Source organism: Poecilia mexicana, unplaced genomic scaffold (genome assembly GCF_051168715.1).
Source record: "Poecilia mexicana isolate PSO_F unplaced genomic scaffold, ASM5116871v1 scaffold_20, whole genome shotgun sequence".
NCBI classification, from domain to species: domain Eukaryota; kingdom Metazoa; phylum Chordata; class Actinopteri; order Cyprinodontiformes; family Poeciliidae; genus Poecilia; species Poecilia mexicana.
The window spans coordinates 3121310-3148566 of NW_028263389.1; the positions used below are offsets into that span (position 1 = coordinate 3121310).

The 27257-nt window shown below is 39.5% G+C and overlaps 3 protein-coding genes across 3 annotated transcripts in view; all 3 read right to left on the bottom strand.

Annotated features, from left to right (window-relative positions):
- Nucleotides 1-2361: 2361 nt before the first annotated feature.
- On the bottom strand, nt 2362-6728 carry LOC106925519 (ribonuclease inhibitor-like). Its single transcript, XM_014999917.2, has 6 exons — nt 6577-6728; nt 5163-5256; nt 4495-4665; nt 3602-3775; nt 3151-3321; nt 2362-2766 (listed from the first exon to the last, which is right to left on the bottom strand). The coding sequence occupies exons 1-6, from the start codon at nt 6584-6586 to the stop codon at nt 2742-2744; spliced, it is 645 nt and encodes a 214-aa protein (XP_014855403.2). The 5' UTR covers nt 6587-6728; the 3' UTR covers nt 2362-2741.
- Nucleotides 6729-12232: 5504 nt separating this feature from the next.
- LOC106925522 (ras-related protein Rab-18) lies at nt 12233-21730 on the bottom strand. The gene is made up of 7 exons (XM_014999921.2): nt 20529-21730; nt 18212-18267; nt 15975-16036; nt 15731-15803; nt 14682-14800; nt 13823-13889; nt 12233-13685 (listed from the first exon to the last, which is right to left on the bottom strand). Exons 1-7 carry the CDS (start codon nt 20594-20596, stop codon nt 13516-13518), a joined length of 615 nt encoding a protein of 204 aa, XP_014855407.1. The 5' UTR covers nt 20597-21730; the 3' UTR covers nt 12233-13515.
- Nucleotides 21731-22151: 421 nt separating this feature from the next.
- The window catches only part of itgb1a (integrin, beta 1a), a 31948-nt gene continuing 26842 nt past the window's right edge, over nt 22152-27257 (bottom strand). Inside the window, exons 14-16 of the mRNA XM_014999919.2 lie at nt 26940-27175; nt 26684-26850; nt 22152-23210 (exon numbers count right to left, since the gene is read on the bottom strand). Coding sequence (XP_014855405.1) covers nt 23145-23210; nt 26684-26850; nt 26940-27175 — 469 coding nt within the window. The 3' untranslated portion in view covers nt 22152-23144. The remainder of the gene's footprint in view (nt 23211-26683; nt 26851-26939; nt 27176-27257) is intronic.

A 27257-nucleotide genomic window follows, 5' to 3' on the forward strand; every position in this document is an offset into this window, starting at 1 on the left:
CTAATGGTTGCCACAGGAGACTAAAGGATTTCTCAAACATGCAAATAATCAAAGTAACATTCCAGGTATGTTGTTGATGATGGAATATTATAACAAAACATTTGATTTTACATAGTACCGCCCCTTTAAAAAAAATGCTGTGAGCTGCTGGATCTATATATTTTGTTACTACATTAAATCGTTGAGTGTGTTTTTGAAGCAAACTCTGTTACTGAATGAGTTCCTTGCTGAAAGGTCCATACCTGACTCATGGTCCGGTCCGGTCCGGTCCGGTGGTTCCCCTCAGGCTGTGGAAAATGGCAGCAGCATGTCAGAGTGGTGAGTTGCTGAACAGAAACCCCACAGAGCGGCTGGACCTGAAGACGGCCTTTATGGACTCTAGAGGCAGCTCGTCAAATACTTCATCTACATACATGTGTGCTACAGCAGCCTGTCACCATGGAGATGAATATCTGTCATATCTAACAGACACGTGCATGTGTTTGTAGCTCAGCCAGCCGCTGACTGACTGACTGTGTGTTTGGCACATTCACACTCTGGGTGTTTACGGTCCAACAGGTTTTCCCCAAAGCTGCAGAACATCCTGCTGTGAACATGAGCCAACCACACCTCGCCTGAACCCAAACACACATTCAGCTTCACACACTTCCTTCAGAGTACATCAGAAACAAGGAGAACCTTATCCACTGAGGAGAAGGAAGGAAATGCAACAAGCCTGAGAAAAATCAGATTGAAACAAAATCATCTCATGTATTCTTTTTTTGCATTAGCGTCTCATCGTGGTCTTGTATTGATGAAGGGAGAGTTCACCCTCTTCTCAGAGCCACGTTCAGAACTTCCCAAAGATCTTCAGTGGGTTCAGGTTCACAGTCTGTGCTGAAAATGATTCTCCTCCCCTCAAGTTCTCTTTCCCAGCCTGAGCTCCATGAAACGTTATCAGTCATCCTGGTTATCACCGAGACGTCAGCGAAGAAAACATGACCTGATCATTCCGGATCTTCAGGTGGTCAGCAGTGAACTTGCATCAACCTCGAATCATAGTGCTTCCTCCATAGGCTGCTGCAGTAGATGCATGATGGATAATCACTTCCTACCCTGAAGCGCCCATCAGTCTGGAAGAGGGTAAATCTGAACTCATCAGATCACATGACTTTCTTCCATCGCTCTAAACTTCAATCTTTCTGTTCCCTATGAGATTGAAGCTGTTTTCTCTGGTTAGTCTCACTGATTGGTGGTTTTCTTACGGATCACAGATGTTCAAACCTAAAACCTCCAGTTTCCGTCACACTGAGTGGAAAGGCTCTTCCTTTCACAACTAAACAGCCTGAGACCTGCTGTTGGCTTTCCTCCGATGATCTGACCTTCTTATATAATCTCCACCACATCAGGATGTGTCTTTATGGTTGATGAAGAAATTAGAAGCTGCTGATTGCATCAGCTGGGGTTAAGTAACTTGCTGACATATGAAAATATAATGACGCTACTGACACCTCAGTCCTATCGGCCTACTTAAATCCAGTGAAGTGACATTCTCTGGCCAGCCAGTGTATAAATAGAAATGTCTTTAGACTGAGGTCCCTCTGTTTGTTGATTTTGCTGGAGAACCAGAGCTCGCAAGGAAACTGTGATGGTTATTAGAGAGGAAGGTTGAGATGTTCAGTCAGACCAAATTCAGCAGCAGGAGATTCAAAGCTGGATTTCTACACAACAAAGAAGAAGAAAGAAGCAGAGGAAGACGGAAAAGTTGGAAAATCAACCTGGAAGTTTCTCCAGAAGCAAGTGAGTTAATGACAGGTGTTAAAATTAAATTAAAATTAAAATTGGGTATAAACTTAATATTGGCTTATATTTCCCTCTTAATGAATCTGTTTATGAACTGATGTCTCATTTCTCATCCTATTTTCCAGGATATAACATTGTTTTCCTGATGAGTTGAGCTCAGGAATCCACAGAGCTTCAATTTGTTCTTTACGTCTATCGAGGTTTTTATTATTCAGGTTAAGGTGATCAGAAGATGCTGATCACATCAGAGCATTTCATTTCTCCTTCAGGACAGAGAAAATCCTCCAAACAAGATCTGAATGTCTGAGTCGCTCCAGAAAGTTTCCAACGTTACCAAAGGAGAAGCTGGAACTTTATCTTTACGAAGTTTTAGATTTTACCTTCAGAAGGAAGGAAATAAAAAAATATTTGATTTAAAATCATGAAGAAAATCAGAAAATCTTCTTCCTCTGACTGCAGAATCCATCACTGACTGTCTGAGCTGTTTGCAGCAACAGATAAAATGAAACATCAGAAAACTTAAAATATGATGACAACATCCAGAAACTGAATCAGAATGAATCAAACATGCAGCCTGGAAACTGTTGAATCGTTTTATTTTGCATTTCTGGTTCCAGGATGAAAATAAATCACAAAGAAAAAAGATCAGCTTTCCAGTTGAATCAAGTTCAGAACAAAACTGAGCCCCTCCAGTATAAAAAGTGATTACAGGTGAAAAAAATTACCAATGGTGAGTAAATTTGTGTTCATAGTTGCAATTGAAAGGGACTGATTAATAGGGATTAATTGGAGTTTGAATTTGATCATTGATCTAAAGAGACAAAATATCAGACATTAAATGATAGACATGAGAAAATAAGATGAAAATCTTTCAGGTCAAAGGTCACCATCATGATCCAGAAAGAGCCTCTTTAGACTCAAACTGCTGCAGCTTCAACCACTCAGCTCAGCTGCTCTTTTCAAACTGGTGTGTTCCCCCTCCACCTGCAGAGAGAAGAGATCAGATCAGTGAGTGTTTCCAGCTTCTCTCCAGCAGCAGTCAGTGACGCAGCACATCCAGTAGAAAGAGCAGCAGGGCTCTTTCAGTTTTGTTCAGAGCAGCTTCCTTTCAGCTCTCATCTTAACTCTTAACATGTTGCAGTGAACACACTGAGCTCCAAGCTCAATTCTAGAAACTTTAGTACATACAGCACTTGATGTCCCAATCCACAGCCACCCCTCTATTACAATTGGGGGTGGGGCTGCAGAAGCAAGGTCTCACTTACACCACTAAAATGGCAACTCAGCCCTAGATCTTTGTTTTAACCCTAATTTGACTGATGATAAAACTGCCAACATCAGCTGGTCTCACTCCAACCATCTACTCACCTCACAAGTCTCAGTGCGTATGGGTCTCTCTTTAGCTGCAACAGCAGCTGAACTTGAATCTTCTTCAGGTTGTTAAAGCCCAGGTCCAGTTCTGTCAGATGGGAGGGGTTAGCAACCACAGCTTGGCCCAGATAATCACAACTGGTGTCTGATAAATTGCAGTTCTCCAATCTGAATAAAGAATAAAAGATGTGAGCTGATGCCAACGTGCAGGTTAACCAGTCCAACAGAACCAGTTAAAGAATCTCATGAATATTAATTAATGTCTTCTCCAGTGGCCATCCCATCCCATGAGAATAGGACAACACATGTTGTGGTGGGCATTCTTATTTTAATTTCTGAAAGGTGGCAACCCTACTAACAAGTCAGGAAGTAAGTCAGACAGAAAGAGTCTGCAGTTTAGTGGCAACACAACTTTCACATCTGAAATTACTAAAACATGGTTACTTACTCTAACTGCACTATGATGCAGTCAGGATTTTGTAGAAAATCCCAGAGCTTCTTCACTCCAGCATCTTCAAGGTCATTCTCACTCAGGTCCAGTATTGACAGTTTGGAGGGGTTGGACTTAAAAGCTGCAACCAGAGAATCACAGCTATCCTTCGTCAACCCGCATCGCCTCAATCTGAATATAGAATGAAAGAAGTAAGTTGAAGCCAATAGGACACATGTTAAAACGGAAATATCAACAAATAAAATGTAGAAATGTATTTTTACTGAACGTAAAAGTCACAGAAACATGATGAACTGATGTCTCATATTTGATCCAGTCAAACTGGTTTATAGAGTCCAAACCAGCAGAACCAGAACATGTTATCATGACATGCTAGAATATTTCATTTGGGTCTTCAGTGGTTCTGGTCGGGAATTAAAATGGACTTTAAGAACCAAAGTGTGACATCAGAGCTGTTAATAAATGCTGTTTGCAACTATGCAGAATGCAGAGAACTATGGGGTCAGAGTGATAGTTTCTCCATGAGTCAAACCACTGGCTCACTGGGCAAATTCCAGTAGAATCCAGTAGAATCACACCCACTAATGAACAGTCTAATGGCCAACCCCCCCTTTCCCCCCCACATACACACACAGTGGTTTCTAGATGGTCCAGATAAGGGCATCATGGAAAGTACAGACAAAAACCCTGTGAGACCTATATTGTTGCCCCCATTTATCCCATATGCTGGCTGGTTTGTGTGGCCTGCTTATTGGATTTGTGTTGTTTACCATTATATCACCACATTACTTATGCACAGGTCTCAAACCTCGGCTGCTGATCCAGTTTGATATGATCGGTCCATGACTATACTTGAAAAAGCACAAAAACAGCATCTGAGATTAACTGACCTGAGGGTTTGTAATTTACAGTTTGGATTGCCCAGTCCTCCACAGATAATTTCCAGTGCATCAGATGGCATGGGTGTGTTTATTTCCAGTTCAATCATATTAGAAGGGTCGCCTTTTAGAGCATTGGCCACCTCTTCACAATCAACCTGAGAGAGTTCAATGCCAGAAATTCTGCAATTGGAGAAACATAACAGATAAACCAGGGTAAATACAAATGTCATATGATGACAAATAGTGATCTGATGAACATTTCAGTTCTCCTGAGTCACGACTCATCATCTACCTCTTACCACTTTTACATATAGCTGAGTACAAAGAGCAGAGCAGGAAGCATATTACTAGGGAAAAACATTTTACATCTGGTTTGTAAAATGTTTTACAAACCAATATAAATGCAGTATTGTAAGTCTAAGTCAAGATTTGGGGACAACAAAAGTCAGATCCATCTCTGCACACTCAATGATCTCTATATCCATTCTGGCTTGGATAGAATTAGGATCCCGGAGTTTTCCTCCCAGATCTATTAGCTCCCCAACCTGATGTAAGCTTTAGATCATTTCTAAAATACGTTTCTGGTTCTGTTTTCAATTCCTTTGCATTTTTGGTGTTTATTTCTTAAATAATGTTTTTTCTGCATGGACTAATGTTAAAGGCACATCTGGACTCACCGGACCCTTCTGTAGTTCTCCACACTTTTTAATGCTTCGTGTTTTTTCTCTTCTGTGTCATACATGTCCAGGTCCAACTCCTCCTGAATCACCTCTGACAAAAAAAGGAAACAACATAAAGAGAAAAGTTAAAAAATGTGAAAAATTCAAAGACTGCTCAGATTTTTTTGTTAAACTAAAGGAGGACTTGTCTTAGCTTTGGAAACCAGTTGTTTCCTACAATATTCAATTTAATTCTGGAGCCATAAAGAAATTCTGTTTAAAAAATGTTAATTGACTTCTTTTTTTTTTTTTTTTTTTTTCAGTTTCAAACTTCTGATCCTGTATGGGCCTGGCCTCAAATAAAGGGACAACAGCTCAACACAGAAACTGGACAAAATATTCCCTGCTGTTGCAATTAAGAAAAGTGGGAACTACAAATGTATTTTAAAAATAAGCAATAATCCATGTTCATGTTCATGTGATTGTTTCTCATAATAACCTGCTTCACAAATATGAGTTGCTGTGGTAGGGTAATATCTGATGATTTTATCTGATGGTCATAATTTTATTTTAATGTTTACGATTTTTCAGCAAAGGAATCTGAGCTGCAAACCCAAAGTTAGCTTCACTGGAAATGTTTCTTGCAGCTGCTAAGGAGCAGGACTCATGTTTATGTTCTTGGTATAAGAACGCTGACTGACTGATGTAGCTTTACTCTGAGCTGTTCACAAGTGTCTGATTTTGTAAGGTCATCTCATGGATGATGAAAATATTTAATGAGAAAAAAAAAAACTTAAAAATTACAGGTGACCAGCAGTGATGTTACTTTGTAACACGTTACTGACGTCGGACAACTTTTTTCAGTAACGAGTAATCTAACGCTTTGCTATTTCAAATCCAGTAGTCAGATTACAGTTACTTAACAAAATCACTTTGCGTTACTGTGCGTAAGTGATTTCGTTAAATTAAATTACAATCTTCTTTTGTAATTTAATTTTATTTCCTCTATGCATCTTGGGGAATGACTGCCATTTCTATGCGACAGCAGTAGCAGCGACAGAAATATAAATAATGGAGGGAAGAGGAGATGCAAAATTCGTTGCTATAAAAACAGCAACTAGACTAAAGAAAAATAAAACTAGAGTGACAAAGACCAACTACAAACAAGAATAAACATAACTAGAAGCACTAAGAAGACCAGAACTAAAGTATAACAGAAACAAGACTGATCAAAGAAAGAGATTAAGAAACACAAAATAAAAATCAAAACTCTGAAAGAATTCAACAACTTGGGATCATGAAATCAGTTTCTTTCAAAAATGATTTTGTACCTCCTGTACAGTGAGGACAGCTGATTGGTTTTCATGTGCCTCAATAAGATCCATATTTAATGAACAAACATAAACAAAAATAATGTGGAGTTAAAACTCACCCTGAGCCATATCTTCAGTTCTTCTTCTGCTTTGTTCACACAAATGGAGTCTGAGCAAACTGGACCCGTTTGTCCTGGTCTTATACCTGACCCACCTAAGGATCCGCCCCCCTGACAGAAGTGGTGTGAACCTCTGTGTTGCAACAGGTTCATTCTTTCAGCATAAACTGGCTTTAACCTGTCCAGCCCTCAGTCATCCTGATGATGATGTTCAGTTCAGGAGGCAGGCTTTAGGTTTTGTTGAACCAGTTTCTAACAGTCGAATCCAAGCTAGCGGTTAAATTCCTGCTGTTGTTCATCAGGTTTTAACTTTCCATCTGCATTTACTGTAAGATGTGTTAAGGAAATAAATAAGTCTTACCAAAGGTGAAACACTGTCAATTGAGAACAAATCAGAATGAATTTTGATTATTATTTTATTAAGAAATTAAGGAAAGAAAATGAGCAATGACTCCCATGGATAGTCCAGGGAAGTGAAGAAAACATGAAAGTACATCATTTTTAAACCCTAGAATCCGACGGACCCACCGGTGGGTCCAGCTGCCACATGACCTCGGCTCGCTCTGTAAACAAAGGCTCCACGTGCCTTTAAATTTGTTTTTATTTTTTATTATCCGCTAAAAGAGGCTTTAATCTTTCAAAAACTATTCCGCATAAAGGTTTTGCCCAAAATGTTAAGATTTAAATTTATATCCACCAGCCCTCTTACAAACATGGATATAAAGGGAGTATCTTTTAGCTCTCAGAGGTCTGGAAAGGAGCCGCTTGATGGATTCAGGGGTACTGAAGCAGGCAACAAGCTAAAAGTTGCAGGGTAGTAAATCTCAAGGACACGGCCACTCTTGCTGAAGAATATTTTGCTATTTAGAGGAGTTCATGATTGGGACGGTGTGATTTAGCTGTAAAATAAGGCCTCACCCAATCACTTCTCTCCTATTCTTTCCCATTAACCAGCTATTGGTGACATAATAAAAAATGGAGGGGGCAGATCATTGTATGAGAGTTGAAATTATCTCACTGCATTTTCTAACTGTTCGCCTTAAAATTTGGAGGTTAAATTTAACCACATCAGCCAGTTTTTAATCATCTTTTTTCATTTCTCCAGGAATCCTAACATTGAACACTAATTCTCTCTTTACCATCCAGAAACATGTTGAAGCATCTAAAGTTCAGTTGGTATAAACATCCTGCAGACGGTTCACAAGAAAAGTTGTAATGATTCCTCTCTGTTTCTGTCATGAACTGGGTTTTGTTATACTGAACAGAGGAAATAAAACTGGTCCAAAGACCGACCCCTGAGGGACACCCGAACATGGGGACTGTTGCTGAAAACACCTGAAAACACTGATTCAGAAAGGAGATAGAAAACATGCTTCCTCCATTACCTGAACAAACTTTTCTCCTGTTTGATCACATTTCTAACTAGTTTCTACAGGTGGAGACTCATTTTCATCATTCCAGTTAAACTGGGAATGTCTGAGAGACACGAGAAACCAAATCAACACCTTTCAAGGTTTTAAACTCAGGAGCCCAAATGTTTTTATGTTTGACATATAAACTAATCTCCATCTTATTTTCACATCAAAATGAAGGCGCCCCTACAGTTACATAGTCTCCTTGAAATATTTTCAACCTGTCATGAAAACCTGGCTGGAGGACTAAAAAGCAGACAGCAATATGCAGCAATATGCAATGTTTCAGTCAAATCCTGTTAATAATCTAAAACTAATCTTGTCCAAACACAATCTGGAGATAACGTTTGTTTTTTGCTCTTTTCACAGCTTCACCAGGTTATCACAGTTCACTTTATGCTGGGACAGGTCAGACTTGCTGCTGCACATCTTTTAACGGGTACAAGAAAACATAAACACATCTTACCGGTTCTCGCTGCCAGTACACTAAAGAATTTAGTTTAGAATTGCTCCATCCTTACGTCTAACAAAAAGACCATTGTCTTTTAGTTTTCCCAATATGTAGCTTGAAGCTCAGAGGAGACGTGGCCTTTTCTGTTCTCACTTCAAAATTGAGGAACAAGCTGCCATTGAAAACTAGACAAACTTCTTCTGACAATATTTTCTAAGTTTCTCTTAAAAACACTTGTTTACAGTGGCTTACGACAAAAAGAGAGTTAGTTGGTTGATTTCAGTTTTATTTTTCAGTAGTATTTTATGTTGTTAAATTTTTTTTCACAATTATTCAATCAAAAAAAATCATGTCAAATAAAAAAAACATAAAATAGTGGTCAAAACTTTTGGATTTGCAAAGACATTTTTGTTTCAAACAAAACAAACATATCTCAATAAAAAAAAGATGGTTCAGACTTTTTGAATAGTAATTTTTTATTATTATTACAATTAAAAAAGTTTCAACTACATTTTATTTTTTATTTTTTTGATGGATATAAAGGGAGCATCCCATCAGTGTCAGTTTACTTCACAACTCTGATATTTGCACCTGCAGACTGAGACCCTGGACGGTTCAAGCCCACAGCAGAAAGACCCTTTATTATGTGTTTCCAGTGAGCTGCCTCCAACATGAAGGGTGCTTCATAGTTAAAATTGATTGATTAATTGAAATAAAACAAAGTTTTGATATAACAATGTTTATCAGTCTCTCATCATGTTGAGCAACTATTTAACCCGCTCTTCATCACATCGTTTCCTCGTTGAGTTAAGAACAAGTTTCAGCTAGATGGCCTCACATTCAACTCTAGAACAGGAAGTTTCTAAGTTTAGTCCTCAGGACTTACCATCCTGCAGCTTTTATATTTCTCCGTCCTCCAACACATCGAACCAAATGGCTCATCAGCGTCTTTTAGCTCTCAGAGGTCTGGAAAGGAGCCGCTTGATGGATTCAGGGGTACTGAAGCAGGCAACAAGCTAAAAGTTGCAGGGTAGTAAATCTCAAGGACACGGCCACTCTTGCTGAAGAATATTTTGCTATTTAGAGGAGTTCATGATTGGGACGGTGTGATTTAGCTGTAAAATAAGGCCTCACCCAATCACTTCTCTCCTATTCTTTCCCATTAACCAGCTATTGGTGACATAATAAAAAATGGAGGGGGGCAGATCATTGTATGAGAGTTGAAATTATCTCACTGCATTTTCTAACTGTTCGCCTTAAAATTTGGAGGTTAAATTTAACCACATCAGCCAGTTTTTAATCATCTTTTTTCATTTCTCCAGGAATCCTAACATTGAACACTAATTCTCTCTTTACCATCCAGAAACATGTTGAAGCGTCTAAAGTTCAGTTGGTATAAACATCCTGCAGACGGTTCACAAGAAAAGTTGTAATGATTCCTCTCTGTTTCTGTCATGAACTGGGTTTTGTTATACTGAACAGAGGAAATAAAACTGGTCCAAAGACCGACCCCTGAGGGACACCCGAACATGGGGACTGTTGCTGAAAACACCTGAATACACTGATTCAGAAAGGAGATAGAAAACATGCTTCCTCCGTTACCTGAACAAACTTTTCTCCTGTTTGATCACATTTCTAACTAGTTTCTACAGGTGGAGACTCATTTTCATCATTCCAGTTAAACTGGGAATGTCTGAGAGACACGAGAAACCAAATCAACACCTTTCAAGGTTTTAAACTCAGGAGCCCAAATGTTTTTATGTTTGACATATAAACTAATCTCCATCTTATTTTCACATCAAAATGAAGGCGCCCCTACAGTTACATAGTCTCCTTGAAATATTTTCAACCTGTCATGAAAACCTAGCTGGAGGACTAAAAAGCAGACAGCAATATGCAGCAATATGCAATGTTTCAGTCAAATCCTGTTAATAATCTAAAACTAATCTTGTCCAAACACAATCTGGAGATAACGTTTGTTTTTTGCTCTTTTCACAGCTTCACCAGGTTATCACAGTTCACTTTATGCTGGGACAGGTCAGACTTGCTGCTGCACATCTTTTAACGGGTACAAGAAAACATAAACACATCTTACCGGTTCTCGCTGCCAGTACACTAAAGAATTTAGTTTAGATTTGCTTCCCTATACCTCTCCGAATTGCTCCATCCTTACGTCTAACAAAAAGACCATTGTCTTTTAGTTTTCCCAATATGTAGCTTGAAGCTCAGAGGAGACGTGGCCTTTTCTGTTGTCACTTCAAAATTGAGGAACAAGCTGCCATTGAAAACTAGACAAACTTCTTCTGACAATATTTTCTAAGTTTCTCTTAAAAACACTTGTTTACAGTGGCTTACGACAAAAAGAGAGTTAGTTGGTTGATTTCAGTTTTATTTTTCAGTAGTATTTTATGTTGTTAAATTTTTTTTCACAATTATTCAATCAAAAAAAATCATGTCAAATTAAAAAAAATAAATAAATAGTGGTCAAACTTTTGAATTTCCAAAGACTTTTTGTTTCAAACAAAAAAAAAAAAAACTTATCTCAATCAAAAAAACAAAAAAGAAACTGTGGTTGAAACTTTTTGAATTCTACAATTTTAACTTCATACACAAGGAAACCACATTGCAGCCGTCCAGATTACAGATACATGATTCTGTTGCTTTATATATTTTAGACATTTGCTGCGACAGCAGACGCAGTCTTTGACTTATTAACCTTGAATGATGCACATCCCTTTCTAAGCTGTGACAGGGTGATTTAGGGCCGCATTGGTGTAAATGATTTAGATGGATTACAGTCTGGGACGCCTGGGCTCTGTTTAAACATTTGTCTTTGCTCTGAGGACAGAGGAATGCAGCGCGCGTTGTGTGATCAAAACCCAACGTCTAACGGCGACATTTCCAGCACAGCAACGACGTCAGCAGAGCTATTTCTATGTCTGCCGACAACTTCTTACAGCTTACTCTCACTTCCCATAAAGGTCTTTATTATCAAAGGTCATATTTTCAACCGCAAATTTTACTTTATTTTGTTGGGGTTTTAAGTGACAGACCAGCAGAAAGTAGTGTGTCGTTGGGGAAGTGGACAGAAAACGTGTCGGACTCAGTTTTGTTTTGAAGTGCATAGATACAAACTTACCCTGAAGCTGTGATGTTGTCCTTCCTCTGTATAAATATGGGAACAAAAAGTGAAAACCATAATTATTCCTTCCGAGTGTTGGTCTGTCACATAAAATCCCAATAAAACAAAGTAGTAATGTGACAGAACACAGTAACAAATAATAGACTTCATTGATTCCCATTTGTTAACAAGCTACTTCAACCAAAACGTTAATAGCAGACAAAATTTATTTTAAAAAGTGATCATTTAAATATGACAAAAATGTAATTAATACATTAAATGAGTGGAAATATGTTGATTCAAAAATACTTTGATCCCAAAGATAAATTAAATGTAACTCATTAAATAGTAAATATATAAATGAGTCCAGAGCAAACTTGGAACTATATGAAGCTAAATTGGGGCTGTAAAGTTTGTTGAAACAAAAGGTAAAAAAAAAAAAAAAACTAATCCATACGTATAATATGTGTGTGTGTGTGTGAAACTGAAAAATACCTTAATTTGGAAAATGGTTTATCGTTTTCAGTTTAATTTTTTTTCCTTTGAGCAAACTTTTTGGCCCCAATTTAGCTCCAAAAACTTGATTGAAAGTCAATGTTCACTGAGTGGGAATATTTTTAAATGCATTTGTAAGAATGTGGCTTTTTTTTTTAATTAATTGAAATCAAGATATTCACTTCAAAAAGGAATTTTATTAAGTTTAATACACTGGGCGGATTAAAGTCAGATATGTGTACATTCAGCTTTACAATTCTTACATGAATTACCCCATTAAAGTCCTAAAATGTACAATTTACAAGGTTTTACATGGTTCAACTTGTTTCTAACCACAAAAAATAAAATAAACAGTGGTTTTATTTTGAGAAGTACATAAAAATCTAATTCAATTATATTTAGCTGATCTAAATTCAAACGCTCATGTATGAAGCATTAATATAAGTTAAAATCTTTATAACAAAACGGTCCGAGAGGACTATTTCCCAAGACGGACAAAGACGAAGACAAAGAATGGCACACACAAACATGCAAACATAAACTGGTTTAAAAACCGCGTCCTGTGTACAGATCCCAGTCAGGACACCGAACGCATCGGGAAGGAAAAGATACCGGCATTCAAACGCAACGTGTTCAGAGTCTGAACGGGTTTTCTCAGACACCGGCGCCTCAACGGTGTCGCTTTAATACTTCCAGATTGTGTAGAAACACAATCTGAACACTTTATGTCTCCGCACTGCTAACACTTCTGATGTCACCCGTCTTGTGAGTGAGTCTTTCTCCTCCTTCAGCGGTGCCCGCCTCTTTTGATTTATGCGCTCTTCAAAAACAAAGCAAAGGGTTACAGTCCAAGTCAATAACAGAAAGTAAAACGGCATTTCCAACACTGAAGTAAAACGAGGCAGCTGTGCGGACGACGCATGCTCCGAGCCAGAAGCGATACATCGACGGAGTCTGTGAGGAAGAGGAGAAGGACGAAGAGGAGGGGGCAGGATGAAGCACATCCCGGTAAAACGCTTCAGAGAAGTCGGGCCAGCATCGATATGGATGCAGTTGCTAAGGCAATGAGCTCTTAGGACAGAAAACAGCATGCTGGAGGCCGAGAACCCTGGTTCCCTCCGATCACACAGAGACTGAGAATAAAGACGTCTGACGAACTTTGGCTTCCACTTTTCGAGTTACTTTGACTAAAAAAAAACCCAGCTTGAAATAGAAGCAGAGACTTTGAACGAGGTCCTAAAAGATAAACAAAAAAACAGCAGGAAGAAAAAAATAGCCTGACTCATTTAAATTGAGACTGAGCTGCGCAGCATCTTTTCTAATTGTGCAAAACTAGTGTCTTAGTGGAAACGGTCGACCGTCTGGAGAGAGAGCTCAGCTCAGGACGAGAGACAGAGGGAGAGAGAGAGACGGGGTTTGGGGTGTAGATGTTAGCATGTGCTGCCGTCGTGTTGTGTGGTTTAAAGCATAGAGCAGTAGCCGCCGCAGGCTCCGCCCCCGGCGTCTTCGTCCGTCAGCTGCACCGCCCTGCCGTGGCCCTCGCTCTGCCACAGCCCAGGCGTCTGGATGATCTTCTCCACCAGCTCCTCAAACGCACACTGGACTCCATCCTTCGTCTTTGCGCTGGCCTCTGCGTGGATGGGGGACAGAGTTAGACGGCATGGACCAAAAGGACAGAGACAAGATGACTTGGAAAAGCAGCTTCCCTCGTGTGATATTCGGCTCTACCTCATACGCTCGCCAGGTCTGAGTAGAGAACTCGCTTACCGATGAAAAGCATGGAATGTTTTCTTGCAAACTTCAGCCCTTCGGCTCGGTCTACGTCGTGGTTATCCTAAAACAGGAAAGACGTCTTAGCTTCGTTTAAACCAGTTAATAAAGTCTGACTACTAACTGAACTAGAGATGCACTGATCCAGTATTAAAGGGGTATGTAACATTGACTTTTTTGTGGTGTTGCATCATGTTGTAATGTCAACAAAATCATATCTGGAATGTTATGCTTGAGAAATCCTTTAATCTACTGTGGCAACCACTTAGCTGTGCAAAATGCCTGGGTGGACCTAGCCCCGCCTTCGAGGCTCGAAGCTGCAGTTTTAAAGCTTTCAAACTTCCATCTTACAGAGCAGCCGTCCCCTTTGACTCAACTCCAGACTAGCCAGCAGCAATTAGCACCTGGAGGAGCTGAGCACCTGCTGAGCTCATCATAGGAGCCACGTTTCAGTGTAACGGCGGTAAAGAAATTGTTACTGTGTTAACAGAGGAGCCATGTCGTGATGATTGCCTGAAGGCAGAGTTTCTTAAAGAGACAGAGGCCCAATTGCAAGGTGTTACATTACAAAGTCAAATTTCTTGCATTATATTTGACAACTATTCCATTTTTCTAACAACGTGGCTGGAAACACAATGCTACCCCTTTACTATCTGTATCAGCCCGGATATTGAAAAAAAAAAAAAAAAATTGTATTTTGGCATTTTAAGCCAATCCAGCACTGATTTTCCGTATGGGACCTGTATTTTTAAAAAGTTGTGTATCGGTGCATCCCTACGTAAAACATTCGGCGGATTTTTAATAAACACTTCCTGTCAGGCTTGAACGTAGAAACGGTCGCGTCCGACCCGCTCACCTTATCGATTTTGTTTCCGACGAGCATCTTGACGAGGTCGTTCCTGGTGCAGTAGGTCTCCAGCTCATTGAGCCAGTTGTCCAGCTTGGTGAAGGTCTCTCGTCTCGTCACGTCGTACACTGCAGGTGATCAGAAAATAATGATAATAAAAAAACTGAAGCTCAGACCGACACGTCTCCAGTTAATAACTAAAACATTCTTCAAAACATGCTGGATGTTTAGTGGAGGCCTTGAGTCTGAAAGGTAATCACTGCAAATTAGTGATGCAGAGATCTGAGAATCTGATATTAATATTATTGATTACTACAGATTATTACCAATAATATTCATATTTTATTACACTTACAACACCTTGACAAAATAATACCACTGATTTCACCAGTGCTTTTCCACCTCAGTTAAACTACCCACAATTCTTTGCTGTATCACTTTCTCTGACACATGTATATACAGTAGTTTCCAAACTTCTGTCCACCTTTAAACGGATGTTTATCAAGTGAAATCAAACTGAAAAACATATATTTGAGTTAGAAAGGGGGAAACAAGCTAACACTGAATTGAAAGATGCTGTAAAAGAAAAAGTATCTTTTGATTCAGTAGCAGCACACCTCACAAACATTCAGTCAGATTTCTTTCTGAACTTTAGTGAGTTGATTCCCAAACATCATATTTTGTATTAAGTTTGCTGCATGACACATTTTGTGTAAAAGAGAATTCAAAATGCTTTAGAGAAAAATGTCAAGAGTTTGAAAACACATGCATAAATCAAACAAGATAAAAGAAATGGAATACAAGAAGAAACAAAATTGTCAAATTAAATTAGAAAAAAAAATTTGATAAAATACTGTCAGTGAGCACTGTTGACTTAGGTTTTTATTTTTATTTTATTTTATTAGATGTCATTTTGCAAGGCCAAGAAGAACTGTTTTCACCTCGTATTTAAAAATGGTCTAACAGTGGGATTCTACATTTTCCTGACCTTAAAGTAAAAAAAAAAAAAAAAAATTCTTTTTTTTTTTTTTTTTTTTTAAAGATGGTGGTTCACCTACCCAGGATGACTCCCTGGGCGCCGCGGTAGTAACTCGGTGTTAGGGTTCGAAAGCGCTCCTGTCCTGCAGTGTCCTGCAAAACAAAAAGCCATGCAAGGTTACAGTCTAGACAAGACATTCCTGATGCACAAGTGCCATCTTGTGGCAACTTAGAGGAACAGCAATCACACAGACAGGTTTGGTTCTCGTTTCTAATAGTAAAGAAATGAATGCCGTTAATCTAAATGTGAACATTTGAACTCACCCATATCGCCAGCTTTGCCTTGTTTCCATCCACTGATATGGTCTTCACCTTGAAGTCGACACCTACATGCAGCAGAAATTCAGACAATTGGTCAAATCGCCGTGGTTACCTCATGCTCCAGTGTGATGACTCTCACAGGTTTTAATCCATCAGTGCCAAGAATATCACATCCAGCAGACAGACTGCAATCATCACTGGGAGTCTGCCAAGACACAAAGAACCGCAAACTGTCTCCAAACCCCCGGTAACCCCCGGTAACCGGGCCCGTCCCACGTCTTTTAGATAAACGACGCTGTGACGGAGCATCCAAACGCCACACTGGGGGGACAGAGTGCTTTTTGTGTCTTAAACTCGAAACAATGGGAGTCTGTGCTGAAAACCGAGGAAGAACCAAATGCAACCAGCTGTCAAACGGCTCAGAAAATATTCAAGTCCAAAATCCCTAACAGGCCCATACGTCAGCGTGAACAAAGCAGAACACAGAAGAGTTAAGTCACTTCGGTGTCTCGGAGCATGGAGGGCTAATAAACGTAGAATAAAACCTAAAAATAAAAAAAAAGTGAATCTGAAACTACTCTGTAGCTCCACGTTGCAGGTTCATCCGCCAGCGAACCTACAGACCGAGTGTTGACGTCGTAAAGCATTTATATGGTGCATTCTTAGAAAGAACATTAGATCAGACAAAGTAAACAGGAAATCATGGAGGAATTTAAACTCTCTTCCAGTCTGACTCTTCACCGGTCTGACTCGTTACACAATCTGACGTGTGTTTCCCTGTCAAACATCCAGGAAAGCATCTGTTTGCAATCGCCCTACACAATGAGACGCCAAAACGGTGGAGGTCGAAGCGAGGTCGATCTGTGTCGGCCGAGACGGCAGAAATGTTTATCGTCTTTTGTGGAATGGATGTAAAGATCTGGTTTCAACTGTGAAAACAGGACTCTTATTTTGGTGAAAGGAAAGAACTAGATTTCTCTCACTGCTTTGAAATTCTCTATATGGCAGCATTTGGGAGAACTGGATACAAACAAAAAAACCATAAGTGGTCATTTTGAAAGGTTCAGTGTTGAGTACTCTGTTGGGCTAAAAAAGGAAGTAGTGGGCAAAGAAGGAGTTTTTCTGAAAATGTTGTAATTTAAAGGGGCAGTATTATGCAAAATCAACTTTTTTTTTTAGCTTTACATCATCAAAAACATACCTTGATTCTTTCATGCAAATTTGAGAAATCCTTGAATCTCCCTCAGCAATCTTTAGGAATGGTTGCCAAGGGAGATTCAAGGACCTTTAAAGCCTTGGTCTCAGCAAGAGTCAAATCCGTTGAGCTCATCATACAAACTACTTCTCAGTCCAACGCTCCTAAGAACAGTTGTAAACGGCATAATGGAGAAATAATGTGATGACTTTCTGAAAGTAGAGCATTGGAAAGAGTAGGAGCTTCTTAAAGAGGCAGAGCCCCAATTTCAAGGTGTCAAATTGTAAAATCATTTTTCTTAAGTCATATTTGACTTAAAAGAAGTTTAAGTCAAACTTAAACTTCTTTTAAGTTTAAGTTTGACTTAAACTTAAACTTAAGTTTAAGTTTAAGTCAAACTTAAACTTGACATAAGTTTAAGTCAAGTTTAACTTGACTTAAACTTAAGTTTAAGTCAAGTTTAAGTTTAAGTCAAATATGACAATTTTATTATTTAAATCTTTAAATATGAGACAGTTTTTATAAGTTTTTGTTAGAAAAACTGGTACCTTCAGTTTCGCCAAGAACTGAAGATAACATAGTTACTTATAAAATAGTGCCTGAAAAATACATAATGCCGCCACTTTAAACGTCATTTTAAGCTAGCGCATCACCCAGACTACATGGTTTAAAAAACAGAACTTGATAATAGTCTCTATGTATTCCGGTTTGTCCTTCACAAACTGCTTCATCTGGGTCGTCGTGACATTTTATCTCTTCTCATATATAACTCAAACATCTCACTGCTGCTAGATGAATTACAACTAAACATCTTTGAGAGAGGAGCTTGACTAAAAACATGCAAACAACAAAAAAAATTCACTTTATGTCTAATCTGAGAGGATGGGTATATGAGAACGTGCTTATTAGAGGGGACATTTTTCTCTTGAACATGTCGCAACAAAAGTGGGGAGACTTCAGGTTTGTTTCAATTCTTCAAACCCAATATTATGTGCAGTTCTGCAGCAGGAGCAGAAACTCTGACAGACGTGGCGTCTTAACTCACCTATCGTCGCTGACTGCTCCGGGTCAAACGTGTCATCTGTGAAGCGTAGGAGAAGGCTGTTGGTGGGAAAACAGGAAGTTAAGTTCACATCTCGTTATGACTCACTGCTTCTTTATCCCTTCATGATTCAGCTCTGGACAGTGCTTCCTGTTTCCTGGCTCAAATATCCACCAACCTCGTCTTTGTCTCTATTGATTACCTCGCCCTTCACTTACATCACTCACTCACTCGCTCGCTCGCTCGCGCACACACGCACACACGCACACACACACACACACACACACACGCTTCAGATGATGTCACCGCTACACATGAGCCAGGAGGACAGAGATCACTTCCCAACGGTGACTGATAAAGTTCAAAGTCCTTCTTCAGAAGCCTGATGAGGAGGCTCGCTTCTGACCTCTGACCCCAGCAGAACTCTCTGGGATGCCCCTATGTAGGGCGACAAACAGCACTGAGTGTTTACTGTGTAAGAGGGAAGGAGCTGTGCTGTGGAAATTACTGGTTCTAGGAAAAATCAAATGCGCATCCTCCCTGCCAAGCAGACATCTTCCTGACGATCGGAAGCAATCACATAAAACAAATCCGCTCGCTTCCCCCGTCCTAATGACACTACCTCGGCTTGGGATTATCATTATCATTATTGTGACATCTGAAACTAATCCTGAGCTGAACTTGTTTGTTTTAGCAAACAAAGGCCCACTGTAACCGATGACACCAAATAGCTTCGTGGAAACGCTGCCATTGGTCTGAACGACGAGCTAACAATCAGCGTGCAGAGCAAACCCTTCTGATGCCTGGGAACATAAGCAGACGTACAGTATCAGGGAGACGGGTGGGAGATATGGACGTAAAGTTTTAGCACTGCAATTTGTTGTAATATTGTAACGATAAGAACCATTTAGTACTTTTGTTTTTCAGGTAACTGTAGAGCTGTGACTCCATGACGTAGCATTCACAGCCCCAAAGACAAGTAATGCTCTTGAAAAACATTTACATTTAAAATATGCTTCTTCAGGACACCAGTATCATAAAGAAGTGGGACTTATATCAATAGAAACAAACGCAGTAACTGCATTTAATCATATTTTCAAGTTATTTGGTGTTCATTGATCATAGAGTGGAGAAAATATAGCAATAAAAACCTGACAGTTTTAGGGTTTTTTAAACATTAGAAATTTCAGTTTTTTTAACTAATTGATTGGAATTTATTGTGACAATGATAAATCAAAATCTTGATAAATGATAAACAACGCAATAAATATTAACTGCTACTCGTGGATTCGTCTGCAGTAACGAGCGCCTTTAAATTACCCATCCATCTACATTACAACGCTCCTTTTTGGGCCTGTTTAGGAATTAAAGTCAAAATAATTGCATACCAACTGTAATTACATATTACGGTATTTTTGCTTCAGTAGAAAAAGTATTATAATTGTCGGTGTTCTTGTTATAAAAGCAATTAGAGCAATTTTGTTTACAATTGTGCGTAAATAAAATGGTTTTGTGCAAGAAAAATCTCCCGTGAAGGCATGAAAGATGAACAATGGGCCAAAAGGATGAGCGGCTGGGCTCAGAGGGAAGGAGTGGATCATCCATCCATCATCCAGGGAAGAACCGGACCTGCAGCTCCTCAAAACGAGTCATGACTCCGATTTAAGCCTCTTCTTCCAGGAGAGAAATTCTGATCCCAATTTGTGTTCCGCAAATATTTAACTTTACAAGCATTTTCCCCTTTCTGTTTACTCATTATCCGTGTTCCATGAATGGTCCTGGATGACATGCTGCGGTGACATTTAGCACTGAGTGGTTGGCAGCGCAGGCTGCTCGTCTGGATCGCATTTATGACCACGGGCAGCAAACCCGAGCCAAGCTGCTTGGTGCGAGACTTAAACACTGACCAGGGTGTTTTTAGGAGGCAGTTGTTTAGCGTCATGGTAAAAACATGTGGCGGTGAAGAGAAGGTGAACTGGACTCCTGTGCGGTAACCTCATCCCGATTGCAACATCTTAAGGAGTGAACAAAGATGAGCTCACCCAGCAGCTAGCCGCTAATAGCTAGCCGCCAGCAGCTAACAGGAGGCTGCTACTGTTCTTTGGTGTTTATTAGCCCTGACAGCTTTGTAAGTAGTGCTAAAAATAAAAACAAACCCCGATGGAAAATGTTCCTTCAGGTTAAACTCAGCCCCACTGTCCTGTTTAGCATGTTTAGACGCCTTTAATAAAACAGACGCTAGCAGGCTGTAGCACTAGCCGACATCCAAGGCAGCGCTGATTCTTGCCATGTTCTTGACCCGAATAAAGCTTCGTCTTACCTGGACTTGCCAACGCCACTTTCACCGATGATTAAAATCTTCAGCGTCGTTAAGACGTCGTCTTCCATTTCCCCCTGCGAGGGCCTGTTTATCTCTTTGTAATTTCAAAAACAGAGAAAGAGAACTTGGCTCCTGGATACAGCTGGCTGGAAGCACAGATGGTTTGACTCGGTAAGACGTCTCACTCCAACCATATCCGGTGTGACTTGTTGGCACTTCCGGTTATCCAGCAGATTGCATAAGATAGAGCACATATGCGTACAGTCATGGAAAAGAAGACGGTTTTTTATTCTTTGGTTTTAGAAGTCGGAGCATAATGACATATGATGTGAATTTTACCAATTAATAGTAAAAAAAAAAAAAAAAAAAAAACACACACACACACAATAAAACATATATAAATTTAAAAAAAGTTTTTTTTAAATGTCAGTCCCCCGTTTTTTTTGTTTTTTTTTCTAAACAGCAGAATTGTTGGTTACATTACTTATCCTGAAGCAGCAGGATAAGTATAAACTGTTCTATGTCCATTTTCTGAAATGCTATGTTAGTTTCAAGCCAGTTGTAATGAGATGCACTTCTTCCAACAACTTCCACTCTTGATTTATGAGTCCACAAGATATTTTCCCTCAAATCTTTGAGATCAAGATGTTTTTGGCTTTACTGGAGTTAATTTATGAGCTTTTTAAAAAATTTTCCTTGGAACTCTCAATGGGAATAGTTGCCCAGTCTCTGTCTTGTTGTTGAATCATTAACGCTGAGGTCTGCGATGCTTTAGATGTTATTCCTGGTTTTCAGTGGATGTCTTGGAATAATCACCACTGTTCTATGTTTATTTTTTGTAGCTGATGGCTCGTTCTGTGGTTTGCTGCAGTCCCAAACCTTAGAGTTGGACATGTAGTCTGAAAAATATCACTGACTTTGTTCCTCATCTGTTCTTGAATTTCTCTAAATTGGGAGATTATCTGTTGCTTTTTGACAGCTTTAAACCTACGTCCTGTTGTAAATGTCTGCCAAAAACAGCACATTTTGAGAATGGTCTCAGAAATTTTCTACACAAAACCTCTAAAATTTCTGAACTCCAAAAGTAAAAAATATCTGAAAGAAAAAAAAAATCTGAAATTTTGAGATTGAACTCAAGAAATTTTCTGGGAAAACGTTGAAATTTCCGATTCAGAGGCCAAAATGTTTCAACTTTCGAAAGTCTGACGATTTCCAAAAGTCGGAATATTTTTTGACTTTTTTGAAATTTTTTCTAGACAATTTATGAGACTAAACATTTCAGAGCTTTTTCTGTCAAATGTTTGACTTCTCAAATTCAGAAATGTCCTTGTTTTTTCTAGAAAATTTCTGAAATTCTTTTAAAAAAATCTTTGTGGAAATTTTACTATTTTATTTTTCTATCTAGAATGGCTGTAATATGCCATCATAGTATGCTGCACATTGTTCAGACAATACAAATTAATATTAGACCCTTACCAGTATAGCATGGTATAATAAGAATTGAATTAATTCAGAAAAATAAATTTAAAAGTTTCCACTTTAATAAAGTGGACATAGTGTACAATGAAGAACTACTGTAATGGTGTTAAAGAGAACCACAAACTAGCCACACAGACAAAAACACCTTTTTTTTGGTATTTAATAAATATCTTGTGAACAGCACTGGGGAAAACATGGTAATAAAATTAAAAAAAGGCACTTTAAAAGCAATATTTTTGAAAGGCCTGTGTGTTGTAGTTTAGAGGCATCTGGGTGTGAGCACACTTTGAGGTGATTCAGGTGACATCTTCAGTCATTCAGTGTGAATAATAACAAAACTGGCACAGAAACAAATCGATAAGAAAACACGTGGGACCTGAGGATTAAAAAAAATGTCATAAAAAAAGAAATGTGATTACATCAGAGCTGTATCTCAGAGCTGTATATAACTGCAGAGATTTTTTGATTGTTCAGCATTGCTGTGATGTCGTTTTAAACAAGTGGTATACAATCCCTTTGCGGTAGCAGGCCATCTCAGCACTACAAATAAAATACTTCATATCTGTCTTGTGTTTTGACTTTTATAGTAGGTCAGCACTCTGCAAGAGTGCAAAACAAAAAACAAACTGAAATCATTTGCAAATTCAAAACTACATGTACAACCACTTTATTCGCTCCTATTGTCCAATTTGTTCTGAATTCTGCTCGACATTGTTCAGAATACCTTATTGCAATCGTTTTTCTAAATATACACAGACGCACGTGACACGAAGTGCAGCAACAGTGACGCGTTAAACAGGAGGCTTGACTGCTAAGAAGCACAAACTGGAGAAGTCTTTCTAAAGCCGTAGGCTCCGAATCGGACCAGTCCGTCAGCAGAAAACAAAACGCGACACTTGGAAGTATGTACAAAGACCGCATACTGTACATCAAAAATACGACACGTGGGGTATAAATTGTACGTGTTAGTAACAACAAACAGGACGCAGTGGCTGAGTGATACAATGCTACGACGAAGCAACAAAGACGAACGCACAAATTTTCCGCCACTCGCTCCCGCCGGACGCCGGACCGGCTGGTGTATGACTGCAGCTGTTGCAGAGATGGTGTCAGAGTTCAGGAAGGACCCCAGGGCCATCATTTGCCCTCGTACTTCGGATTGACCACAGTTGTGACAGCACTTTTGTAGATTGGATTTTCACCCTGGAGAGAACACAAAAATAACAGAGTTCAAATTCAAAACCCTCACAGCTTTGAAGGTAACTGAACAAGTACAGCTCCTTAAAAAAGTTTTTTTTTTTTTTTTTTGGAACGTTTTGTCATTTTTTACCACAAACTTCAAATCCCAATAACTTCAAGGTGTGTTATTGGGATTGTATGCAGTAAACCAATACAAAGTAGTAAATAGTTGAAAAGTGGAAGGAAAAGGACATAAAAGGGATGTGTATGCATTCAACACTGATTGAATGCATAGTTCTGGTGAAAGCTCAACTCTTGCCCCAGACTTCTCAGGTCAGTCTGAAATAGTTGCTCACCCAGTTATCTACCTCCAAACATCTTCTGATCAACTCTGAACATTTTCACTGTCCCTCTGGATAAAAGCCTTTCCCACCATTCCCCAGCATGGGCCACAAAGTGATATTTTGGTCTCATCCAATTATGGTAGACTTATTCTTTCCTTCTAGGAAGGTTTTATTGTTGTAACGCTAATGTAAACGTCAGCTTTATGGACATATTTCTAGGGTTTCACCAATTGCAGTTTTTTTTTGGCTGATTTTAAAAAGCCTGACCTGCCGATTCAGATACTCATTTGTTGACTGAAAAATCGCTAAATAAAGTGACCAAATTGCTAACTTGGCCACACTGGGGTGATTACTGTTAACCTGTTGTGCGGGTCGGTCAGTCAACCCTCTCACGGTGGAGCAAAAGCGGGCAGTGGCTGATTTTCAGACCTTTACCCAGGTAGATAAAAACCATAGAGAAGATCGGTTTCTCATGTGAGTATCGGCCAATCATCGATCTATCGGGGTGGATTTATGGGTTCACTCCTACATATTAAAATTTTTGGAGGATGGATTGACAAGGTTGGGATATAATTTTATACCTTAACTCTGCTTTAAAACTCCTGATAACTTCCTTGATAAACTGTCTAGTAAATTCCCTGATCTTCCCAGAACAGCTGATTCTGTGATTAAGTCGGTGAACTCAATACCAACCAAGTACCTTTTTAAGGCAACTGGCTGTATGGAATTTTATTGTGAGGCATCGAGGTAAACTACCCACCACTTTTCAAAACTTTATTTGCCAAGAAATTTGAAGATTGTGTTTTCCTTACTTTCCACATTCTTTTTGTGCTCTACTTAGTCTTGGTCTAAAAGAGAAAAATCTCTTGAGGAAATATTAAAGTTTGTGGTTTTAATGTGGAAAAAAATGCAAAAAAGTTCAAGAGGCACATATTATTTTGGGAATGTGCTGCAGTTTTAGTTTAAAAAAAAAAAACAACAAAAAAACGAACACACAAATTAGTCGCTGAATGTCAGTAGAGATCATCCCTTAATGAACACGTCTTGTATGCAGGTCACACTTTAAGGACATGCCAGACAGCCACTAAGCCTCATAAACACAATTATTCAAACACTTACCACATAATGCTTTAGTTAGACGTTTTTCATACCACCCAATATTTCCAAAGGTGAGTATTTTTTGCTGCATTGTTTTGTCACAGCACACTCATGCAGTCTTTTATAAACTGTAAATCCGAACAGGGATTTTACCCCTACTTCTGTAGCGGCTATGTTGTAAAAAAAAAGAAAAAAAAGAAAGAAATACAGAAAAAAAATAGAATGACAGAAGGAACTAAAGGCAGAGGACACACAGAAAAAAAAAACAGCCCATGCAGGAAGAACAAGAGGAGAGGAAAAGAAATACGAACTCAAAGGACAGCGCCTTTACGTCCATAGTTCGGGTTCTGGAACTGATTGATTGGACTCTTGTAAATTGGGTTTTCTTGCTACAGGTGGAGAATGAGGACAGAGGAGAGTTCACAAGGAACATCAGAACAGTAGAGAGGAATAAATAAGAAGCATACAGGGAGAAGAACAAGGTCAGGTGAGAGCAGAGGACGGAGGACAACGCAGCGCTCCCCGACGTCTTTCTAGAGAATGCCACGTCTGTCTGCCAACTTTTGAGCTATGGCCAGAGAGACATGATTTTAACAGTCAGTTTAACTTAAGAGTTACATGCAGAAAAAACAAAACAAAAAAACTAAGCTGATGACATACTCAAATGACAAAGTTTTCCTGCCACTCATGTAACTCCTACTGAATAACTGATCTGCTCTTGATGGATCCACCAGGCCAGTAGCAAGAACGGTAGAATACTGTGATCTACTGACTGGAAGATCCTGACCTCCACCGTTCTCTGTATGCTAACGCTACACTGCCGTCCTTTGACATCTGCCAACTTCACCTTTAGATGGTGACTATATTGCAGCGTGAATACCTTTGTAAAAACATTAAAAAATTAAAAAATAAATAATAAATAAAATGTCTGTTTCCTGGAATAATTTGGATTGAAATGAATTGTGAGAACTGGATAACTGGGGAGAAAAAAATTAATTTGTTAGTTAATAAACTGAGCTTAATGCACTTCTTGATAACTAGGACCAATTAGAATATATGAGTGAACTGAATTGAGCTGGTTTGTGTTGCTGTGTTCTGGCTTTCCTAAATCCCTTAAATCCTTGAATCCTTAGCACAATCAAACTATGATTATGCTGTAAATTTTTGTAGACATCCAGGTCACAATATGGTGTCAAAAGTGGGATTTCATCCTGCTGCTATTTTGCTTCTAGATGCATCCTAGCTGCATTTAGAATACATTTCAGACAGTCAGGTTGTGGGAATGAATACATTTGTAATTTGTTGAGAGGACATGATCAGCTGCTTTTGCTACAATATTTTCCTTGTTTTTCTAAAGGGGAACTTAAATACAATTATTGTCACTTAAATAAAATTAAAACCACACTTTTTGCCAAAAGAGTGTTTTTCTTTCTTTTTTTTTTGTTGCCTAAATCATCTTTTGGCAAAAAAAAAAGTGGTGATTTTTTTGGACAAAATCACTTTTTGTATAAAATGACTTAGGCCTTTATTTTAGGAAGGTGAATACAATATCAAATTTGTCATGTTAATCTGAATTCAAATCAACTGTGATATAACCCTGCCACTAGGTGGCGGAGTATGACTTCATATGGTCCTGAGTAAATTCCTGCTTTGCCTCCTGTTGATCTTGGCTGCCATTGTGACATGAGGGAGGAAGCGGGGCGGGAAGAAGGCTTGGCCCCTCCCTGGAAAAAGTTTTGCTATGCACAGAGCACATAGCATTCCCAAAAAAGTCCACACTGACTCCCAACATTTTTCCTTCTTCGGTCGAGCCCTGTTCAAAAGCAACAAATTCAATCTGTCTTCACAGCTGCCAGAGCGCTCAGAGCAGGAGCGAGGGCGCTCGTAATGATATAAACACGGCAGTAAATCCCATCTGCTGCTAAGAACAACTGATTACCTTCCCTGTGAAGGAACAGAGCAACACAGAGGGCCGAGCTGCACCTGTTTTCCACATCTGACTCGCCTCTGCTAAAATGCTGGCCAAAAACGTCGGCGGGATTTCCAGACACCCACCGTATCCCACTTGGCGTTCATCTTCTCTTTCTCGAACTTGGCGAACTCCCTCCTGTCGTGGATGATCATCAGCAGCTTCCAGATGAGCAGCAGCGCCAAGCCGATCAGGACGATGCCGGCGACCACGCCCGCGACGATCGGGATGAGGTCCGGGCCCTTGGGGCAGTCTGGAATGGGGCAGCAGAGTTAGGATCGCCAAAGATGTCCGGCTAGGGCAACCTCTGTAATCGCTATGGGGGCTGGGGTCTGTGCTCACCCGGTTTATCCAACACGTAGACCACCTTCTCCGAGCTGTTGGTGACGGTGTACACGTAGTAGATCCAGCAGTCGTTGGCGTCCTTCTCCTTGCAGTGCGTGAGGGGGTAGGATTTGTCGGTGGGCTGGGGAAACTTGTCTTTGGTGTCCACTTTACGCATGGTGAAGTAATTGCATTCCTCCTCACATACGTCTTTCTTCACCCCAGTAAGAAACATCCGGCACTCCACGCAATCTCTGAAGAAAACCGCATTAATCATAGTAAAAACATGTTAAAAACGGATTGTTACAGAGTCTTTCTGGGAAGGGAAGGCAAACA

What these genes read in the sequence shown, in the direction of transcription:
- LOC106925519 (XM_014999917.2), bottom strand. An exon ending in GAGAACTACAGAAGGGTCCG is followed by an intron (nt 4,666 to 5,162) that starts GTGAGTCCAGAT and finishes CTCCAATTGCAG; the next exon opens with AATTTCTGGCATTGAACTCT. An exon ending in TGTAAATTACAAACCCTCAG is followed by an intron (nt 3,776 to 4,494) that starts GTCAGTTAATCT and finishes TTCTATATTCAG; the next exon opens with ATTGAGGCGATGCGGGTTGA.
- LOC106925522 (XM_014999921.2), bottom strand. Translation starts at nt 20,596, where the DNA reads ATGGAAGACGACGTCTTAACGACGCTGAAGATTTTAATCATCGGTGAA. An exon ending in CGCCCAGGGAGTCATCCTGG is followed by an intron (nt 14,801 to 15,730) that starts GTAGGTGAACCA and finishes GATCACCTGCAG; the next exon opens with TGTACGACGTGACGAGACGA. An exon ending in ACATTCCATGCTTTTCATCG is followed by an intron (nt 13,686 to 13,822) that starts GTAAGCGAGTTC and finishes CCATCCACGCAG; the next exon opens with AGGCCAGCGCAAAGACGAAG.